Source organism: Porites lutea, chromosome 2, assembly GCF_958299795.1.
Source record: "Porites lutea chromosome 2, jaPorLute2.1, whole genome shotgun sequence".
NCBI classification, from domain to species: domain Eukaryota; kingdom Metazoa; phylum Cnidaria; class Anthozoa; order Scleractinia; family Poritidae; genus Porites; species Porites lutea.
The window spans coordinates 24513483-24531132 of NC_133202.1; the positions used below are offsets into that span (position 1 = coordinate 24513483).

At 39.6% G+C, this 17650-nt stretch overlaps 1 protein-coding gene across 1 annotated transcript; it reads right to left on the reverse strand.

Moving 5' to 3' along the window:
- Positions 1-7387: 7387 nt before the first annotated feature.
- Positions 7388-17559, reverse strand: LOC140928082 (uncharacterized). Its single transcript, XM_073377803.1, has 4 exons — positions 16759-17559; positions 13520-13661; positions 9711-11023; positions 7388-7668 (listed from the first exon to the last, which is right to left on the reverse strand). Exons 1-4 carry the CDS (start codon positions 17242-17244, stop codon positions 7432-7434), a joined length of 2178 nt encoding a protein of 725 aa, XP_073233904.1. The 5' UTR covers positions 17245-17559; the 3' UTR covers positions 7388-7431.
- Between the last annotated feature and the right edge of the window lie 91 nt (positions 17560-17650).

Sequence of the window (17650 nt, forward strand, 5' to 3'; positions counted from 1 at the left end):
AAATTTTACCATTTTTCCTTAATATACATTTTTTGAGTAGCTATAACGAGTAGAAATACAAGTAAAAAAGGTAGGTCTCCTTTCCCGTTTCATCGCAAAACGACAACAACGGGACAATTTCGGCTACGAACAGGGGCTACAAATGATGATTTTGCGCAAGGGGACTGGGGCGAGTTTCATGACAAACACCTTTTTTTAGCAGTGTAGAATTTTCAGCAACGCTATTAAAAGCATTTGGACTACAGAAGGGGCCTTATTACCTCTTTTTAGGCGACCGTTAAGAATCACCGCCACCTTTGAAGGCGCAATGTTATGCGAACTAGGCGATGCGTAGTGCAAAATTTATTTGTCTCTCGCCCACTAGCCGAGCCGCGAGAGAACGCGCGAGCGAACGGCGAAGCCGGGAGGGTCTCTTTTCGAGCGTTGCTCTCGCGTGACTTCTCGCGACTGAGAGCTTGCTCGCAGGCTAATTTGTCCGTCAACAGAAGACTACAATAACTGATCGCCGCCTTTAATGAAGCAAATTGCTGTTCGCTCAACTGATTAGCTCGGTAAGGGATAGAAATTAAGAGAATGTAAAGAAATGTCGTATTAGGAGGCTTTAGAAACCACGGCGACGGCGGTAACAAGAACGTTAAAATGGCATTAGGCTAAGGTTATGTTACAGAAATTGCGCTGAAATCGCCCTTCTTATGTGTGAACAGAAACCCTATCCGCTATGGTTTTCGTGCCAGTCAAAAGCTATTCGGTATAGTGTGAACATAGAGCGGTTTTCATTTGAGTGTCGAAAAGTAATTGGTTTTGCACTTTCTACACGATGCGATTGGCTTAAAAGATTCGCGCCACCTTTTCATCCAATCAGAAGTAAAACCAAAGCCAATTGTGACGCGCTCGCATGCATTTTCCCGCGCTTTGCGTCAGCCACATGTAATTACTTCGAGTTTTGATTGGTTCAATGTATTGTCTGTGTCCTATGTGACTGGCCAGAGTAATTACTTTGGTTTTGGTTTTACTACACTCAAACGAAAACCACTCTAGTCTATGGGGATGTTTACATGGAGGGAGAAAGATCCTACAACCAGCAAGATTCTAGAAGGCGGACCATTCTAGCGCCATTTTCTCTATTCAGTTTACATCAGAAACTTATAAGTTTTTCATGAGTTTCTGGTTTTAAAGCAAAAGGTTGTACTTGTCCCTAGCGCTAGGATCTTCCTAGCTGAGAGGTATAAGGAAGAGAAAGAGGGAGTAGTAGGAAGATCCTAGCACCATTTAAACTGCTTCCGCTAGGAAGATCCTAGTACTAGAGACAAACGGAACAAAATGGTTGCAGGTCGTTCAGTGGCTAAATTTGTTAAAGTAGACCGAAATGTTTACCAAACCGCTAACAAGAGCGCCTTGATAAATACTAATCAAATCCTCCTTTCTAGCAATCGGCTGGATCTATCTCCATAATCTTTCATACACTTTTTTAAAAAGATTTAAGCTATCATAAGGTGAAATTGCATGTCAAAAGCGCTTCGTTTTCTACAGATAACGGCCAAACATCCAAGACTGTCCATTTTTTACTGTATTTCTGACCATGAAAACTTCATTCCAAAATGTCTCAATAACGATCTGACAGATTTCGCTTAAACTTCACAAACATCGAGGCATGCAGCTACAGTAAACACCCGCATATAAGAACAAATGGATTAAGAGCAGCCTGGCAAATAAAACATGTTCTTATACAATGAGGGGGAGGGTGGTGGAACAAGAAAGCTATGTAACTATAATGGTTGCTACCAAGAGAGGATAAAGGGGACAGAGAAGGCATCCCCCATACACACCCATTCTATAGGTAATTCGTCTCAAGTTATTTTTAAGACCACAAATCCCAAGGGGGATTAGACAACAGCCAATCACATAGCGCGAATGTGTTGCGCGTGGATGACCCACGTTCAGAGCCACGCGCCCTTCACGAATTGACGCAGAACAAAATGGCGGAAGACGCGGAGAGCGATATTGCTAATCGTCTTGTTGACGAAAACGACTACAGAGAGATTTCTGCTAAAGCTGTGTAAGCGAAACGGAAATTAAAAAAGAATAGCCCTTCCTCTCTTGCATAGAGCTAACAGTACAACAGGGAAATCCTAAATACACTGAATATTCTGAAAATTACGCAACTACAACAGTTGCCCGGGTGTCTTTAGGATTTATGCTCCAGAGGATCATGTTATGCTGCAACTAGCTCAAGGATATAAATGTCAACTACATGTAATAAACTATCTGAATTTATCATTATTTTTTTATATATAAAACAAAGTTTAAGAATTAAGAACATCTTCAGGCTGATTTCTCACTAAGCAGCCGATAAATAATTTTTAATGCTTTCTTTCCCTTCCATGTACATGCCATTTTAAAACTCGCTCCAGTTCTCTCTCAAAAATCGGTGGAAGTTGATTTGGCGCGCACTTTCTGCAGCTCTACCGCAAAAACGAGTACCGTGACCCCCTTTTTTTTTTTTAGATTTTAACAAGAACAGTGCTTCTTTTCAATGAGAAAAAAAGTTGGCATAAATCTATGATACGATTTTTTGGCAATTTTACTAACTTGTACGGTTTGGGCGAAAAAGGGTCAAATAGCGCTTGTCCAAATTAAGTCTACTATGGAGCGTAAAGTGAAAACAATGGCATTAAAATGCATTTTTCTGGTATTTAAGTGGATAAACAATGCATTTAAGTCAAATTTTGTGCGATAACCTATGCATCATCGAAAAGTCTCTCCTTTGTGTCTAGTTTTGGGCTGCGCGCAATTTTTGTCAAAGGGTCCTAAATAGCCGTATTTGTCAGCATTGTGACGTGAAAACGAGCATGGTGACCCCCACTTTTCATTAATTTTTATCATTTTTTTTAACCTGTTACATTAGTGAACCAAGTTTCATCTACAATCTATGTTAGGTTCTTTTACCAAGAAATCAACTTAAAACAAATATCATTCTAGAAATCAACGAAATGCGTTTTCATGATATTTGAAGACAGTTTTAATCAAGACAGCTGTCCAGTGCATAACTGCAACCTTGCTATGTTTAATCTTGGGGGGTACTAATGGGAATTCTTAGTAAGATTGTGCCGCCCGGTCAGTTCTCCAAATCCTGACCCTATTTCAGACCAAAACATGCCCCTTTTCACATCCGTTTTCAAATCTTGCCTGGCCATACCCGTTTTCGGACCTGGCCTCTAAGAAATTGTCATCATTACTTAGATTAGAACCTTACTAAAGACGATTTCTTAAAATCCTTTTCGAATTCGCATATTTCTCTTTCTTTCTTGATCACTTGGAATCAGTGAAACGACAAATACGTACTCTCGTAGTTCTTTCAAAAACCATTCCCGATTCCACACCAAAAAGGGAAATTTTATACTCTTTTTCAGACCAAAACGGCGCAAAAACCATACCCCTCGGGGCAACACATGCCTACACATATGGCTTATATAAGGAAGTACCCCCCGGGGTTCAATCGGCGTCATATATTGATAAAGGTCCGTAATTTCTACGCAGAATCAAACTTGCACCCAATGTTTTCAATTTCAATCTGCAGTAAACGCACTTTTCAATTCGTTATAAAAAGAAGGAAAAAAATACCGTGTTTCGTTTTCAGGTTTCGTACATTTGCACAAAACATTGGCTTATTTCTAAAGCAACAGTTGGCAACCTTCGTGAAGTCAACTTGAGGAATCGAAGAGTAAAATAATATGCATCTAATAGTCATCTTTAGTACCGGGACAGGGTTCATGAAGTTTAGTTTCCAAGTTGTCCATTGCACCAATGTTACTCCTCTTGAGCTTAATAAAACCCCTAATCAGCTAGTTAAAGCTACAAAATCACTAGAATGCAAAGTCTGGTAACGATATAGAGCGGAGTGAACTTTGATCACAGCGAGTTCGTTGACAACCAAATCGTCGTTTTTATGTCGGCCTCTCGAGTTTGGGGTGTATAAGCTGCAGTCAAACCTGTATTAAGCGAACCTCTATTAACCGCGTTCACTCACGAAAGTCCCAGAAATCATTCTCCTTGATTACTGAAAACCGGATCTTTAAAAGCGATCATCTCTATTAAGCGGTTACGGTCACCTCTTCCGAGCAGTTGTGTAGGAGCCGCTCGTAAGGTCTCTCCTGATTGGTAGCAGAAAACAAGGGGTGGGTGGGGGGCGGGGGGTAATCCGGATTTTTAAGTGACAGGGATGATCGAATGGGGGCAAAAATCAAAACCCCTTAAAAAATCCCTGGACCAAAATTTAACCCCCCAAAAATCCCATGCCGAATTTCCTAGCCATAAAAGTTTCCAGAAAGCATTGAATGATATAACGTAAAAGTAGAAACATTAGTCATGAATACCGCAAAATTCCCTACTTAAATCAAGTTACCAAAGACATCCTTGCCAAAATTTTCGTACCCAAAAAAATCCTTCCATCATCCCTGTCACTTGAAATCTGGAATACTCCCCCACCCCCCAAAGCCAACGGTCACTTTGACAAGAGGTACCACACTAGTGCAACACTACATTGTGTGTGGAGTTAAGTAGTCTTTTGCTTCCTTCCTTTTTTTTCATATTACATGAAGAGGTAGAGACACTTTGAGGCCAATTTTTCCTCATTTGTTTTGAATAACTCTTGCGTTTGTCAAACCTGTACTAGACGGTCAACTTCGTCAGTAAGCTATTCCGATCCCCAAGGGCGAACGCTCAATACATCGACAGTACAGGTCTGAAGGTAGGCGCACTGTCTACACTAGAGTGAGAGAGTGACTCAATTGCTTATCGGATTGTTCTCAAAACCCGCTACTAAGCTTTCAGTATCCGGGCATAATGCAATTTCAAAATGCTCCTGCCCTACATAATTTTTAATATCAGCTCGGTCAATATGACGATCGCTTAAGTCGTCTGGCTCGTCATGCGTCACGTGAGAGGGGTTTAAATTAAATTGCTGAACCAAGAGCCATGATGGCTCTTGCCTGAGCACATTCCGAGACGACTGACGCGATCTAAATGATTCGCACGAGTATATCAGTGATAAATCAGGATTTACAAACTTGTTCATCTGTCAGAAACAATTTAATAAGCCCCATGTGCTGGCTCCTACCCGTTGTTACAAATTGACTTTTTAATCCCTTTGAATATAATTTTTATCTTACGTATGTGTTCTTACCTTTCTTAAATTAAGTCTTACAAGGAATCTACCGAGCATTATTTAACTTTATACGACCCAACTAATTTAATAAATTCAAAGAATAGCGCAAAATAAATGCATTTTTTTACGTACTTAACTTGACAGAGAATGATGTTCGATTATAACCAACCTTAGTCGATTTTCATTTAGCTTCATTTGCCACTATCATTTCAACCTACCACATCCTTTTGTCTTTTAACGGCTTTATTCCAAATATTTCTTACCTAATTCTAATTTAAGACTAACTAGAAACTACCTGACATTTAACTTAACATGCTATAAAGAACTTTGAAAAATATGAACAACGTCACAAAAACATCATTTTGAACTTCCCAGCCCACGGTATTCCTTTTTGATCTTCAGGGCCGGGTTGTTCAAAGCTGGGTTATGATAACCCAGTTCGAAATTTGAATTCAGATATGAAAGCTTAAAAGGCAAATTCAGTTTAATTCTATTTGTCAACAATTTGATAATTGGCTACTCTAAAAAAACAGAGAAAATTGTCCGAGAAAATGCGTTTGATGAAAGGAAAAAGACACCGGGGTTAAAATTTAATCTAATCGGCATTCGAACAACTGGGCCCAGGGTGCTTTGTCTACAAGGGCAAATTGAAAGCTTCATAAAAAAACTATTCGAGAAACATTCGAAAACCTACCATATTTATCACCTTCACCTTCATGACTACAACTAATTTCAAGTACTCTATAAATACAACCGACCCAACTTTCAATACCCATCCCCCACAAAAGCTGATTGCAGCTTATCCTGTGTAGAGTGCGTTCCTTTGGGATGATCAATTAATTAGGATCAATGATCCGAGATCCCCGCGGTCATAGAGCATCAAAGGAACCGACGAATCCTGATCCTGATCATCCCAAAAGGAAAGCACCTTCAGACGAGCGTCACCTACAAAACGCTGGCAGTATCTATCACGCGCAACTGCTTAGCTCCCAGGATAATATTTTAGTTTGTCGTCTTTTTTTAGGTTGTAAAGCCGCGAGAAAATTGGAATGAGTCAAGTCGCGATCTCCGCTACATCTTCGGTTAAGATAGTCCCTACTACGATTGGAGCGTAAATGAACCAACCACGCGACTGACAAGCGACGTGAAAGACTTCCTAAATGCTAAAGGCCAGGACGGAAAGAAACCACTGGGCTCGCATGGTAGGTGGTCTCCAATGCAACCGCTTTTGTATCGTCACGCAACGCCCCGAGCGTTGCGTAACTAGACAAAAACAGCTACGTGAGAGACTATGGTTAGAGCTACGATTCTTCGCTTTAGAGTAAAGTTTTCCCTATGAAAGGTACGTATTTATTTGGCTTCTCTGTGTTTAACATTTTGAGTGAATAATGAAACAATATTTGGATTCAGCATTAGTATAACAAGAACAATTAAGCAGATTGAGGTCAGGTGTTATTTTCTACGCTTTGCATAATCCTTCATATCAAGCTCAATGCTGCTGCTGCTGCTGTAAATTTAGTAGCCTGTTCCAGGCTCTCAGACAGTGGGGAAGACGCGAAAGTTAAAGGTAAGCGAAAAGTTTTCTCCCGTTTTATTTCCGTGTTCAGGCTTTCTCAATTCAGCGGACCCGACTATCTCGGAGTTTGGAACGGGCTACAAATTTAGATACAGCTACTGCTATTGCAACCATTTCTACTGAAGATGCTAAAAACGATGATGATGACGATGACGATCATGATGGCAATACTACATTATGATAAAATTATGAAATAATGTTTAAGTTTATCTCATACAGTTAGTATTCAAATATGTTCACCTGTAAGAATGGCTACATATAGATTGGAAATACAGCTATTTAAAGAAAGGTTGTCGGAAAAAGTGCACGCAACAATTGAAAAAGTTGTTGTGGGTGGTTTTGAGTTCACTGTTCTTCAAAGAAATTTGCAAGAATGGCACGAGAGGCCATGGACTTATGTTTGCGATTGCAAAAAGAAAGCATCAAAAGTAAGTTCAACAGCTACAGTGTCAGGAACAGTGCATTGATCATATCCCATATTACCTTTCGGGATTGTCGCATTGCACATTTTTTCCCACAACCTTTTTCGAAAAAGCTGTATACTACATAGCTTACAGACACTCCTCTCTTTAGCCTGTGTACAGACGTCTCCCCTCCCTCAGAAAAAATCTGAGGGAGGGGGGACGTCTGTACACAGGCTACTCTCTTTTGCCTCTTTCAATATAATATCATTCTGCTCAGCTCTGGATGATTAGATTTTTCCTACTGTCTTGAGATCATTTTTAATCTCTGGTTCCATTTTCTCCAAAACGGTAATTACTTCTGCCATTGTTGGCCTCTCTCCAGGCTCTTGTCTAACACAACTGGTCACCAGGTCTTTAAGGACTTGATCTACAATCATAGAAACCTGTTCTTGCGTCTCGTTAGGGACAGGAAGCTCACGAATGCACATCTCACACAGCAACAAACCAAAGCTGAACACATCAATCTAGAAGAGCAAAATATATTTTGTAAATGTGTGAAAAAAATCTCTTAGACAAACGAAAAACTATTTATTAACAAGAACGCGCTTGCAGCGGCATTCAGGCTCGCTCTGCTTGCAGATTAGGTCGAGAAATGAGGAGGCGATTAATTCTACGCGAAACAGGATTTACTCTCTAAATTTTTTTCACTTCCTACTTTATTGACGTCAATTCTTTTTACTTGTTTCTGAACTGATTTAGTACGCGTGTTAGCGATAACCGGAAATACGTCGGCGGTCGCAGGCTATACGCGTGTATTAATAATACATGTGTATTGTGTACATGTGTACATGTGTATATATGTATTAATACACGAAAATTCAAGGATTTCGATTGCAGAGAAATAACATCATTGCCAAAGATCCAAAAAGTTATTTACATGGCACGTCATTTCAATCATCGCCGAAAATAAATCGCATGCCGCTCAGCACAGGAGCTATTTGCATACAATGAAAGTTTACAACACCCGGCCATCGCTAATTGAGATTCTTATTTTTTTTTGACCACTCAGCAGTGTTCACTTGTTCCAAAGTAATCGACGCTTTCAAGCGATAGAATTCGTGGGCCGACACGTTTCGGGAAAGCTCTAAATTTAATCTTTCCTAAGCTTTCTTCGCAAAACATGCGTGGCTTCGATCACGCAACGATTCCTAGTTCCGGTTTCCACGGTGTCCGCAAGGAACGCCTTGCACAATAACCTGCCTTTTGTGGCCCAAATACGACCAAAAAGCCGGGCAGGGTGGGTACTTCCAGAAAAATTGGGTGGGGGTGCGCAGCACCCTTCCTGAAACCCTTACCCTATTTCAGACCAAAATCTGTGATTTTCCCTACCCTATTTCAGACCTGATCAAAAATTTGATACCCTATTTCAGACCTGAAGCCCTGGAGCCCGGCGAGTGACTGGAGCGCGTGACAAGCTGTTACGGCACGTACAAGGCAGTTGGCGTGAACATTAAAAGGGAAATGGTCTTATCGCCAAATGATGAAGAAGTAGCTAATTCGTCTAAAAAACATACCCAATTCAAGACTAGAGTGCACAAACCATACCCTGTCTCAGACCAAAATGGTCGAAATTGATACCCTATTTCAGACCAAAACGGCTGAAATACCATACCCTTTGGAGCCGCACGTACCCATATAGCCAGTATAAGGGACTACCCCCCGGGGCGAAAAACGCGTTGTAGATTATGAGTCTCGCTACTTAAGCAAGCGAGACTAATGATAATAAATGAATGAAGCTGAGTATATAGGAAGTGAAGAATTATGGTAGAATTAATCATCTTTAATTTGATTTTTGTGACCTATCGTCTTTTGTCTGTTATTTTTTAGCATATAATATACTACGTCAAACAACCAGCATGTGTTGACCAGATTCTAAACAAACAAACAAACAAAAAATGTCAGTCAAGTATGGAATTTCTGGGGCTGGATTGCAGATGTCAGCCCTGTGAAATGCCCCTAGTTTTGAGAAACAAGGAAAGACGGCTGTATTCCCAGACTAAGTGCAGCCCTGTTCTGAGAATATGATAAATGGTTTTTCAGCTAGGAAAGACAGGTCTGTCAAAAAGGGCCGGTAGCCGGCCAAAACCGCCGGCCAGTTAGCCATGTAGCCGGTTACAGTACTTTCATCTCCTTCTACTCTAACTGCTAACAAAAGTCAAGCACCATTGAATGAAATTGAACGCATATTTATAAAAGGTTTAGCTCGTGAAACGTGTGAACCGTGCGATGTCGTGGAACGCCTGGGACATTTCGACGGCATCGTTCCCAGTCTTGCGTGTATTCTGATGGGAAAAAAAATGGGTCCGCGGTGGAACATACCTCTTGAAAACCACTGCAAATGCCATTTCCCAGACTCTAAATTTCAAAATGTCCCTAGATGTCTTGGCCTCAAGAATTTGTGCTTTTGGTGCGAGTTCCAAAGCCGCCTTCTATTCATTACTAGCCTGCTACTTAAAAACATTTTGGCAGCCCTGGAAAGACTACATTTAAGGAAACAACAACAAACCTTTGGGGACTGCTCAGTTGAAAGAGCCTCTGGAGCTGAATATATAACAGATCCTGGGTTTATGGTCTTGCATTGTCTCATAAAATTGGCAGTACCATAGTCCGACACCTTGGCCCGCCATTGGTTATCTCGTCTCCATAGCAACACATTTGCACTGCTAATGTCCCGATGGATAATGGGAGGTCTATTTAGGTGTAAATAATTCAAGGCTCTGGCAACGTCAAGTGCAATGTTGACAACATCTGCTTTGGGAAGTGGCTTTTTGTCAAGTAAGTCTCGTAAACTGGTGTCCATCAGTTCAGTGACAAAAAGAGGTATACCATCATCGTTTGTAGCACCAATGAACTGCAGTAAACATGGATGGCGACATCGAGAAGCAATATTCATCTCTCTCACAAACAAGCGCCTGTTGTGTGGTGAGAGAATTAGCTCATGAATCTGCTTCACAGCTACTTTGCATCCACGGAACATTCCTTCCTTGACTACGCCCCATCCACCAGTTCCTAGACCCCTCTCCTCTATAATTTCAACTTCACTGCGACTTATAATCCAATCAGATGATTCAAGACCTGGCTGAGTTTTATTTTCATGCACTGTATTCTCAGTCCAAGCCATCTCTCCAATCCTTCTTTGCTTTTCAAACTCTTCCTGCTGTCGACTAAACTTCTCCTGTAAAGCATCCAAATCTCTTTGCAATACTGTCTTTGAATTCCTCTCTTCTTGTAGTTGTCTCATTAAAACACTCAACTGTTGCTCAGCCTCTGATTTTGCAGCACGCTCCTCAATCAAACGCCTCTCAAATTCCTCCCACTCACGCTCAAAACATTTCTGTATTTTCCGAATCTTATTATGCTCTTCCTCAATCTTTAACTCAGCATCAGTTCTGAGAAGTGCTTGCTGACTTAATTCCTTCTGAAGAGCATTGCATTTCTCAACAAGCTTCTTGTTTGCTATCTGCTCTTTGTCCAGATGCTTTTCAAGACTTGAAATCTTTAACTTACACTCTTTCAGTTGGTACTGTGCTTCATGCTGAAGCTTCTTCTCATTGAGATACAACTGTTGAAAGTCCATCACTTCTCCATCATCTGAAATCTCAGGCTCACGGGTCAAACTGTTATTTTCAAGCTGCTTTTCCTTTTCTTTTTTTTCTATGTCCTCTGTTGTACTTTTGGCCTCCAAGATTAAAGCCCTACTTTTTTCCTCTAACAGTTCTGCTTCAACAAGAGAATGGCCAGAGCTTTCCATTCCAGAATCTTCTCCACTTGGCTTTTCCTCTTTCTCAATATGAGTGTAATCATCCTGACTGCTTTCCTCTAAAACAAAAAGAAAAGGCAGGTTTGCATGATATTTTTACTAGCCTAGAGATTCTGAATATCAAATGAATATGAATGATTTGATTTTTTCCTTGGTTTAAATTTTGTTTTCCTTTGTTTAAAATTCATTGTCATACATTACCATACCCCAAAACAAAGGAAAACACAATTTAAACCAAGGAAAAAATTGAACTACAACATCTATATGAGTAATTATTATATGGCCATGTCTCAAAAGGGCTGGGAAACGGAAAGAATTTGATTGGCTAAAATCGATCTTGACCGTGGTCTAGATTTTCCCATCTAGACCGGCATCTAGACCAATCTTGTTGTAACAGTTGTCCTGAAAAAGTTACAAACATAGAATGAAAAAATTGGCTTCTTTGTACAAAGTTTGTACAAAGCTGGTCTCACAACAGTTATTTTTGTCCGGTTTGGACTGGAGCCACTGACAGAAGAAAGCCAACTAAATGTTTGAGCCCGTGCAGGGAAGCAAATAAAATTATTTATGTTTTTGTTCCTTTGCTTTCTTGTTTGGCCATATAATAAACATCTTATTAACCGAGCTAGGTCGGTCTGTATGGGAGAATCTTGACCTCAGTCGCTGGTACAGATGTATGACCTCACTGCGTTCGGTCTGTACTGGTGACCTCGGTCAAGATTCTCCCACACAGACCTCCCGCTCGGTTAATAAGAGCTAAACAATAGCCCATATTATGTATTAGTACAAATAGTGTACAGATTCAAACTAATGTGACTATTTAACTCCAAATACAGAAATAAATATCCCACTCCCCACCCCACTCCCCCCAGTCAAGTTAAGATTACGCATGTTTTTACTGTGAAAAGCCCTATTTTTTTCTTTTAATCCTAGAATCACTGGTGGAAGACCCAATAATGTTAAAAAAACCTTACCAAGATAAAATTCAATCTGTGATTATTAAGGAACGTCTGGTACTAATTCACCATTTGCATGATACCACAAATTCCTTGATAATCAAAGAGCGAAATTGGCATGTCAAGATGGTGTAAATCACTACAAGGACCTTTGTATGGGAGTGCCATAAATTTATATTGTTCCTCGGCCTAAATTAACTTAAATTCAAAGAAATGGATAACAGACTTGCAATTGCAATTGAATTGCATTGACTTCTTAATTTAATAGATTTTAGGGGTCTTAATTTTAGGTAATATTTAATAGTTTTCCAATGTCCATTCAGATAACACTATGAAAGTTACTTTGACTTCCTGTCTACTTTAAATTAAGTTTTTGATCTTTTTGGTGCGCCCCCTAACAAACTCCCCCCTATATGCCTTTCTTCTGCCCCTTCCCCGTCAAAACTACTAGTCCCCCACTACTGATGATAGTATAGATAAGAATGAAAATACATGTATGGATGTGGCCTCAGCCTGCGATCATGCCTTCTCCCTTTATCTCTGTAATCTGTTTTTGGGAGGAGAGCATGATACAATCCTCAATTTTTCACAGATCACATGCAAAAAAGCCAGAATCTGGACTTTTTTCCTATCAGATAGAAAACAATATGGATGATTTGTGTTGTTCTGATTGGCCAAAATGATGCCATCCATTAGTTGTTGTTGATTTCAGTCTGCATTTTTGCTTGCACAATAAGCATGCAGTGAATACACACACGACTTATTATGAAATTTCTGCCGGCTCAGTTTTCTTGAATTTGAAGAATGTCTAAATGGAAATTTTATTCATTGAAATATTTCCATCTCATCGTATACTAAAAAGTTGCACTCAAAATTCACCGATCACTTGAATGCAATAAATTATTTGATTCCGGGTACAAGTTAAAGAAGTGACAAACAGATTCACTTTTCAAATAATCAACATGAATGGAATCTTGACCTGGTTTGGCTGTAATTCCTCCCTCAGCAACCTGCAAATTATTCTAAGTAATCTTCGCTTTTGCAACACTTTTTAGTTCTTGAAATATGGTGCACCAACCTAAATATTCTTTTTCACTGCTTTCGGCTCAGAAAGAAGAAAGTCAACGAACTTTTACCAGTAAATTCTTTATTCATTTGTAGCTGTTAAATAAAGGTACGGCAGCTCCAGCTACATTGTAGCAGTATTTCATCACAAAAAAGGAAAAAAAAAACATTTAAAACATTTTTTTAGAAAGCACCATGTGAACATCGAGGTATTTAAAAATTAAATTCCTTTTTCCTTAAATTTAAAAGAGACATTATTCGCACCAAAATTTGATTCCCATCTGGTAAACGCTGATTGGCTAATAACATGACAGGTTGAGTAGATATTAGATTATGTAAATTAGGGAGCGGTTGACGGCTTGTCAAATGAATGTATCAGGCATTACTTTTTTCCCTCTCAAGCCAAAGAAGCAACAACAAAAAAAAAATAATAAATAATGCCTGATCTCAGGTTAGGATGGCCCCAAAGGTGATCATATTTTGTCAGACATATTCCTGACAGAGGACTCTGTGATGTGATTTCCTGTGCCTTACCAGTTCTGACGTTGAACTCTTCAGCAACTGGAATGGTAATTTTATCCAATGACACAAACATCCCTGCTCCAGGGCTACATCTGAAATACCTTTGACACCTGAAGACTCCATCTGTAGTGCCCCGATTACGAAAACGAGGATCCTGACAGACAAACAATTCAGGAACATTATCAACTGGACATTAATTTTTGGGTCTTTTCAAGGCTTACTCGTAATAATATTGATATATAACTGATATCATGAGGCATTCTTTAAGGAATGATGATACTAACTTAAAATACTATGATATTTACTCCTTAGAAGTTATTAAAATTTTGGCACTTGGTCATTTATTGATCAGTAAATATTCTAGCATCTCATCATAAAAATGTAAGACAGTTGAATTTTTTTGATAACAAATTATTAATGTTATTATTACCATTACCATCAAGAGCATGTATTGCAATCATAGTGACTCTGTAGTTCAGTGAAGGGCAGTAGATTGTAGATTGTTACGTTATAATAGACCCCTTCACGGTTGTAATGGCATGATGGATAATCAGGACAAGATGGTGAAAAAGTCAAAAGTTTGTACGGGAATACAAAGTCAACTAATTCTTGCTAATTGAATATATTTGTCACTTTCACTTTGAAAAATAGAACTAGCTAGGGAACTTAAAGAAACTACACGCTAAATCTGGAGTGCACAGCAGTCCTTTGTTGGTTTTCAGAAAACCTGTGTTCTTCCATTCATTTTCTGTAATCCAACAACAATAAAATTACACATAATGTATGGAAGAAGTCAAACTTTTCTAAAAGGCAACATTAAAGGACTACTGTGCTCTACACATTTAGTGTATATTGTTTTTTTGAGTTTATCAGCTATAGCTTATTTTTGCAAAGAGAAAATAACAAATACATTCAATTAGGAAGAATTAAAACATACAAACTTTTGACTTCCCCACCATCTTGACCTGATTACCCAGCATGCCCTCACATCCTTGAAGGGCTCTATTGTCATTTCCTGATCAGGCAACTGGCTGCAGGCATTATCCAAAAGTGGAAAAGTTCTCTCCACTCTACTATCCCTATCCAGTTTCAAGCAGTACGATATATTAATAATTTCCAGGGGGCACTCCCAGAAAGAGATGGGGATGGAAAGGTTGTCAGGAAATTAAAATTAAAATGTTTCCCGTACGAAACTTGCCGCACTGTACAGTGCCACAAAATCACTTCAAAATAGCTGTATGTACAGCTAAATCACAGCTGTTTAGCAGCATTTTAGAAGCCAAACAGCAGCTTAATTCAAGTTGCAGCAGGATGCAAAAGCATTGTGCAGCCTTTGAAGCTCTCAGCAGCAGTTTTGCAGTGCAGTTGCTGACTTTCAAATGCTGCGAAGTAGCTGCAGTAACGCTACAATTCAGCTGCGGTCGATCTGACTTTCTTGAGTGCCAATTACATGAATTGCCAGGTAAAGCCTTGCCACAGATTACGGCTTTTATAAAGCAAAAACTTTGACTGTACCTCTAAGAAACGTGAGTAAGCTTGTGCGTAGGGAAGATCACTTATTGATAAACCTCCAAATTCTATGCTTTGGGAAATAAACAATGATAAAGATTTCAATAAATTTCATTCCATGACTGGTGAGTGTGGGAATGTTATCGCTAATTCCCTGGAGACATTCTAGGCCGTAATCTAATTGGTCGGCCCTTTTGCATGAGATTCCATTACATCTCTAGACAAACAGTTGCGACCCTTGAATGGAAGGCGCAAGCATCATAAGTTTTTTTGCATAAGTTCTGTTTCGAGATGGAAGTTCTGTTGATGTTTTTGGATGGAACAGCTTAAAGGTTTTTTGTAAACAATGCACTTTACAGTGACTTCTACGCTAAGTATCGACAAATCGAACCAGTCAGCAAGCAACACTGATACAAGAATCTCAGCTCATGGGGTTTGCACTTACAAAGTTCTTATATGTTCATGGTAATGTACATGTACGTTCCTTAATAGTCCATTGTAAAATTTAATGACGACCAAAGTAAAATTGGGTTGATTTCCTCTATGAAAAAAGTGTAGCAGATCATGGATCATGGACAAAACGTCAAGGTGAACAATCTCAAGTTTAGCCCATTGTAACGAATCAAAATATCATTTGGCTGCTGTCTGTGTAAACTTTATGTAGAACAATCGCTGTTATTCTCTTTATTTTTTAAAAAGACAATTTTCAATGTCTGCATGTTAATGGCTGTTCTTACATTTAGATCAAGTGATCATGGTTGCTAAATATTTACAAAGAGAGGCTGTTGCAGATTTGTTATATGTCACGTGCTTTTGTAACGTGTACATGTATGCGTGGATACTAATAAAGTATCAAAAGCATTTTGACTTTCTAGTGGTTTTTACTCTGCTACTAAGGCCTTGTCAACTCTTCTACCAAGTATCATGATTATTGTATTATTAGAACCTGCATTTCCTTTTTTTTTTGTACTAACGAGTGGTAGGCCATTACCGGTAACAACATTCTTTGTCTTTTCGAAGCCTTGTGACTTTGCAGCCACCTTGCAGCGCAGATCGTGATTCGGGAATTTTCAAACAGCGCTGTTTATCGCTGTCAAAGGGGCTTTCAACTGCAGCCAAAATTTGCGACTGTTGCAGCTAGCGCTTTTACAGCTCTTTTGTAGTGCTTCTTGAAGCCATTCTGCAGTGCTGCAGCAGCGCTGCTCGTTTCGTACGGGTTATATCGTAACTCTTTTCTGGACAGCTCAAAAATGAGCAAAATCAATATAGTTATTTTGAAAATTAATTTCTCAGGGGTCATAAAGAGCAGCATTGAAAGCTATACCTCTTAGGAAAGAGACACTCCTTCTGAGGAAATTTGTTGGCAATTTAAGTATGTCGTGACCACTAAAGCCACCATAAATAATCTTCCTGCATCACCAACCATTTTTTCCAAAAAAATAATTTCAAAAATTTGTCTGTCAAAGCTTTTCACGGTCATATGCTGAAAAAAACTGTCTACTTCCTGTGTGCCAAATTTGGTGGCAATTGGAATTAACGCTGATTTTTTTACAATTTTTTTTCGGAAGATGCTTTTGCACATCTGGAAAAAAGTGTTTTTAAAAGGAGACCAATTCATGTGTGCTGTGGTTATAACGCTATATTTCCGTTTACAACGTAATATGACAGTACCTCACCGGCCATTTTCTAATTAGATGTCACCCATGTATCCCCTCCACCCCCTCCCCCCAAAAAAAACATACCACAATCTCAACTCCAAACATGATTCCATCGTAAGGAGGCAAGGCTCCTTTGTAATGCACAATAGCAGGGACGTCTCTCTTTAACTCATCCATCCATACAGATACACGACATCCTTCATTATCAGCCACAGCCCATTTAAGAAGATCCTGCCTATCTTTCAACAATCTACACCTCTGATGATAGGACTGGACGGCCAACAAGAGCTGAGTATCTTTGTCACTGATAATTTGTAAGTCTTCCTTAGGACACTCCACTTGGAGACATTTCTGCTTCAGTCCACATACTGCGACCTTGTCTTCGACTTCGACTCCAGCTGTTGTGATATCTGCGGCAGGAAGAGATTCAAAGAGTTCTCCTTTAAGAGACAAAGGTGGCTGCGTCCCGTAGACGTAATTTGACAACATTCCCCATAACATTCCCGCAGACGATTGACTCGAAGGGTCTTCCAAATCTCGAAGAAGGATGTAGTAAGTTTTCTTCTCCATAGCTTCGAAGATGATTTCAAGGCTTCAATGCTAAAAATAAACTACCACGCCCGGATCGAAGTCAATTCAGCTCGATTTCCTTGATGACAAAGCGAAAATGTCTCCACCTACTCGATTCAAAGATGTCGTGGCAGCACTTGCAAATATGTGACGATCTTCTCGAGTTATTCACTTTTTCAGTTGCCCTTTCTTGCTTGAAAATTAAAGCCCGACGTCAGCCGCTCTGTATTTTTTATGATACAATAAAGTACATGGGCAAGGTACAAAGACTTTTCCATTTGAGCGCGACCCACCTTCGAACACTCCTTCCATATCGTCATGGATAGCGTGAATAAATTACATGTAACCGTGAGAAGACTGGCGTAGGTTTAGCCGCCATTTTAAAAACGGAGAGGGGCTTGGGTTA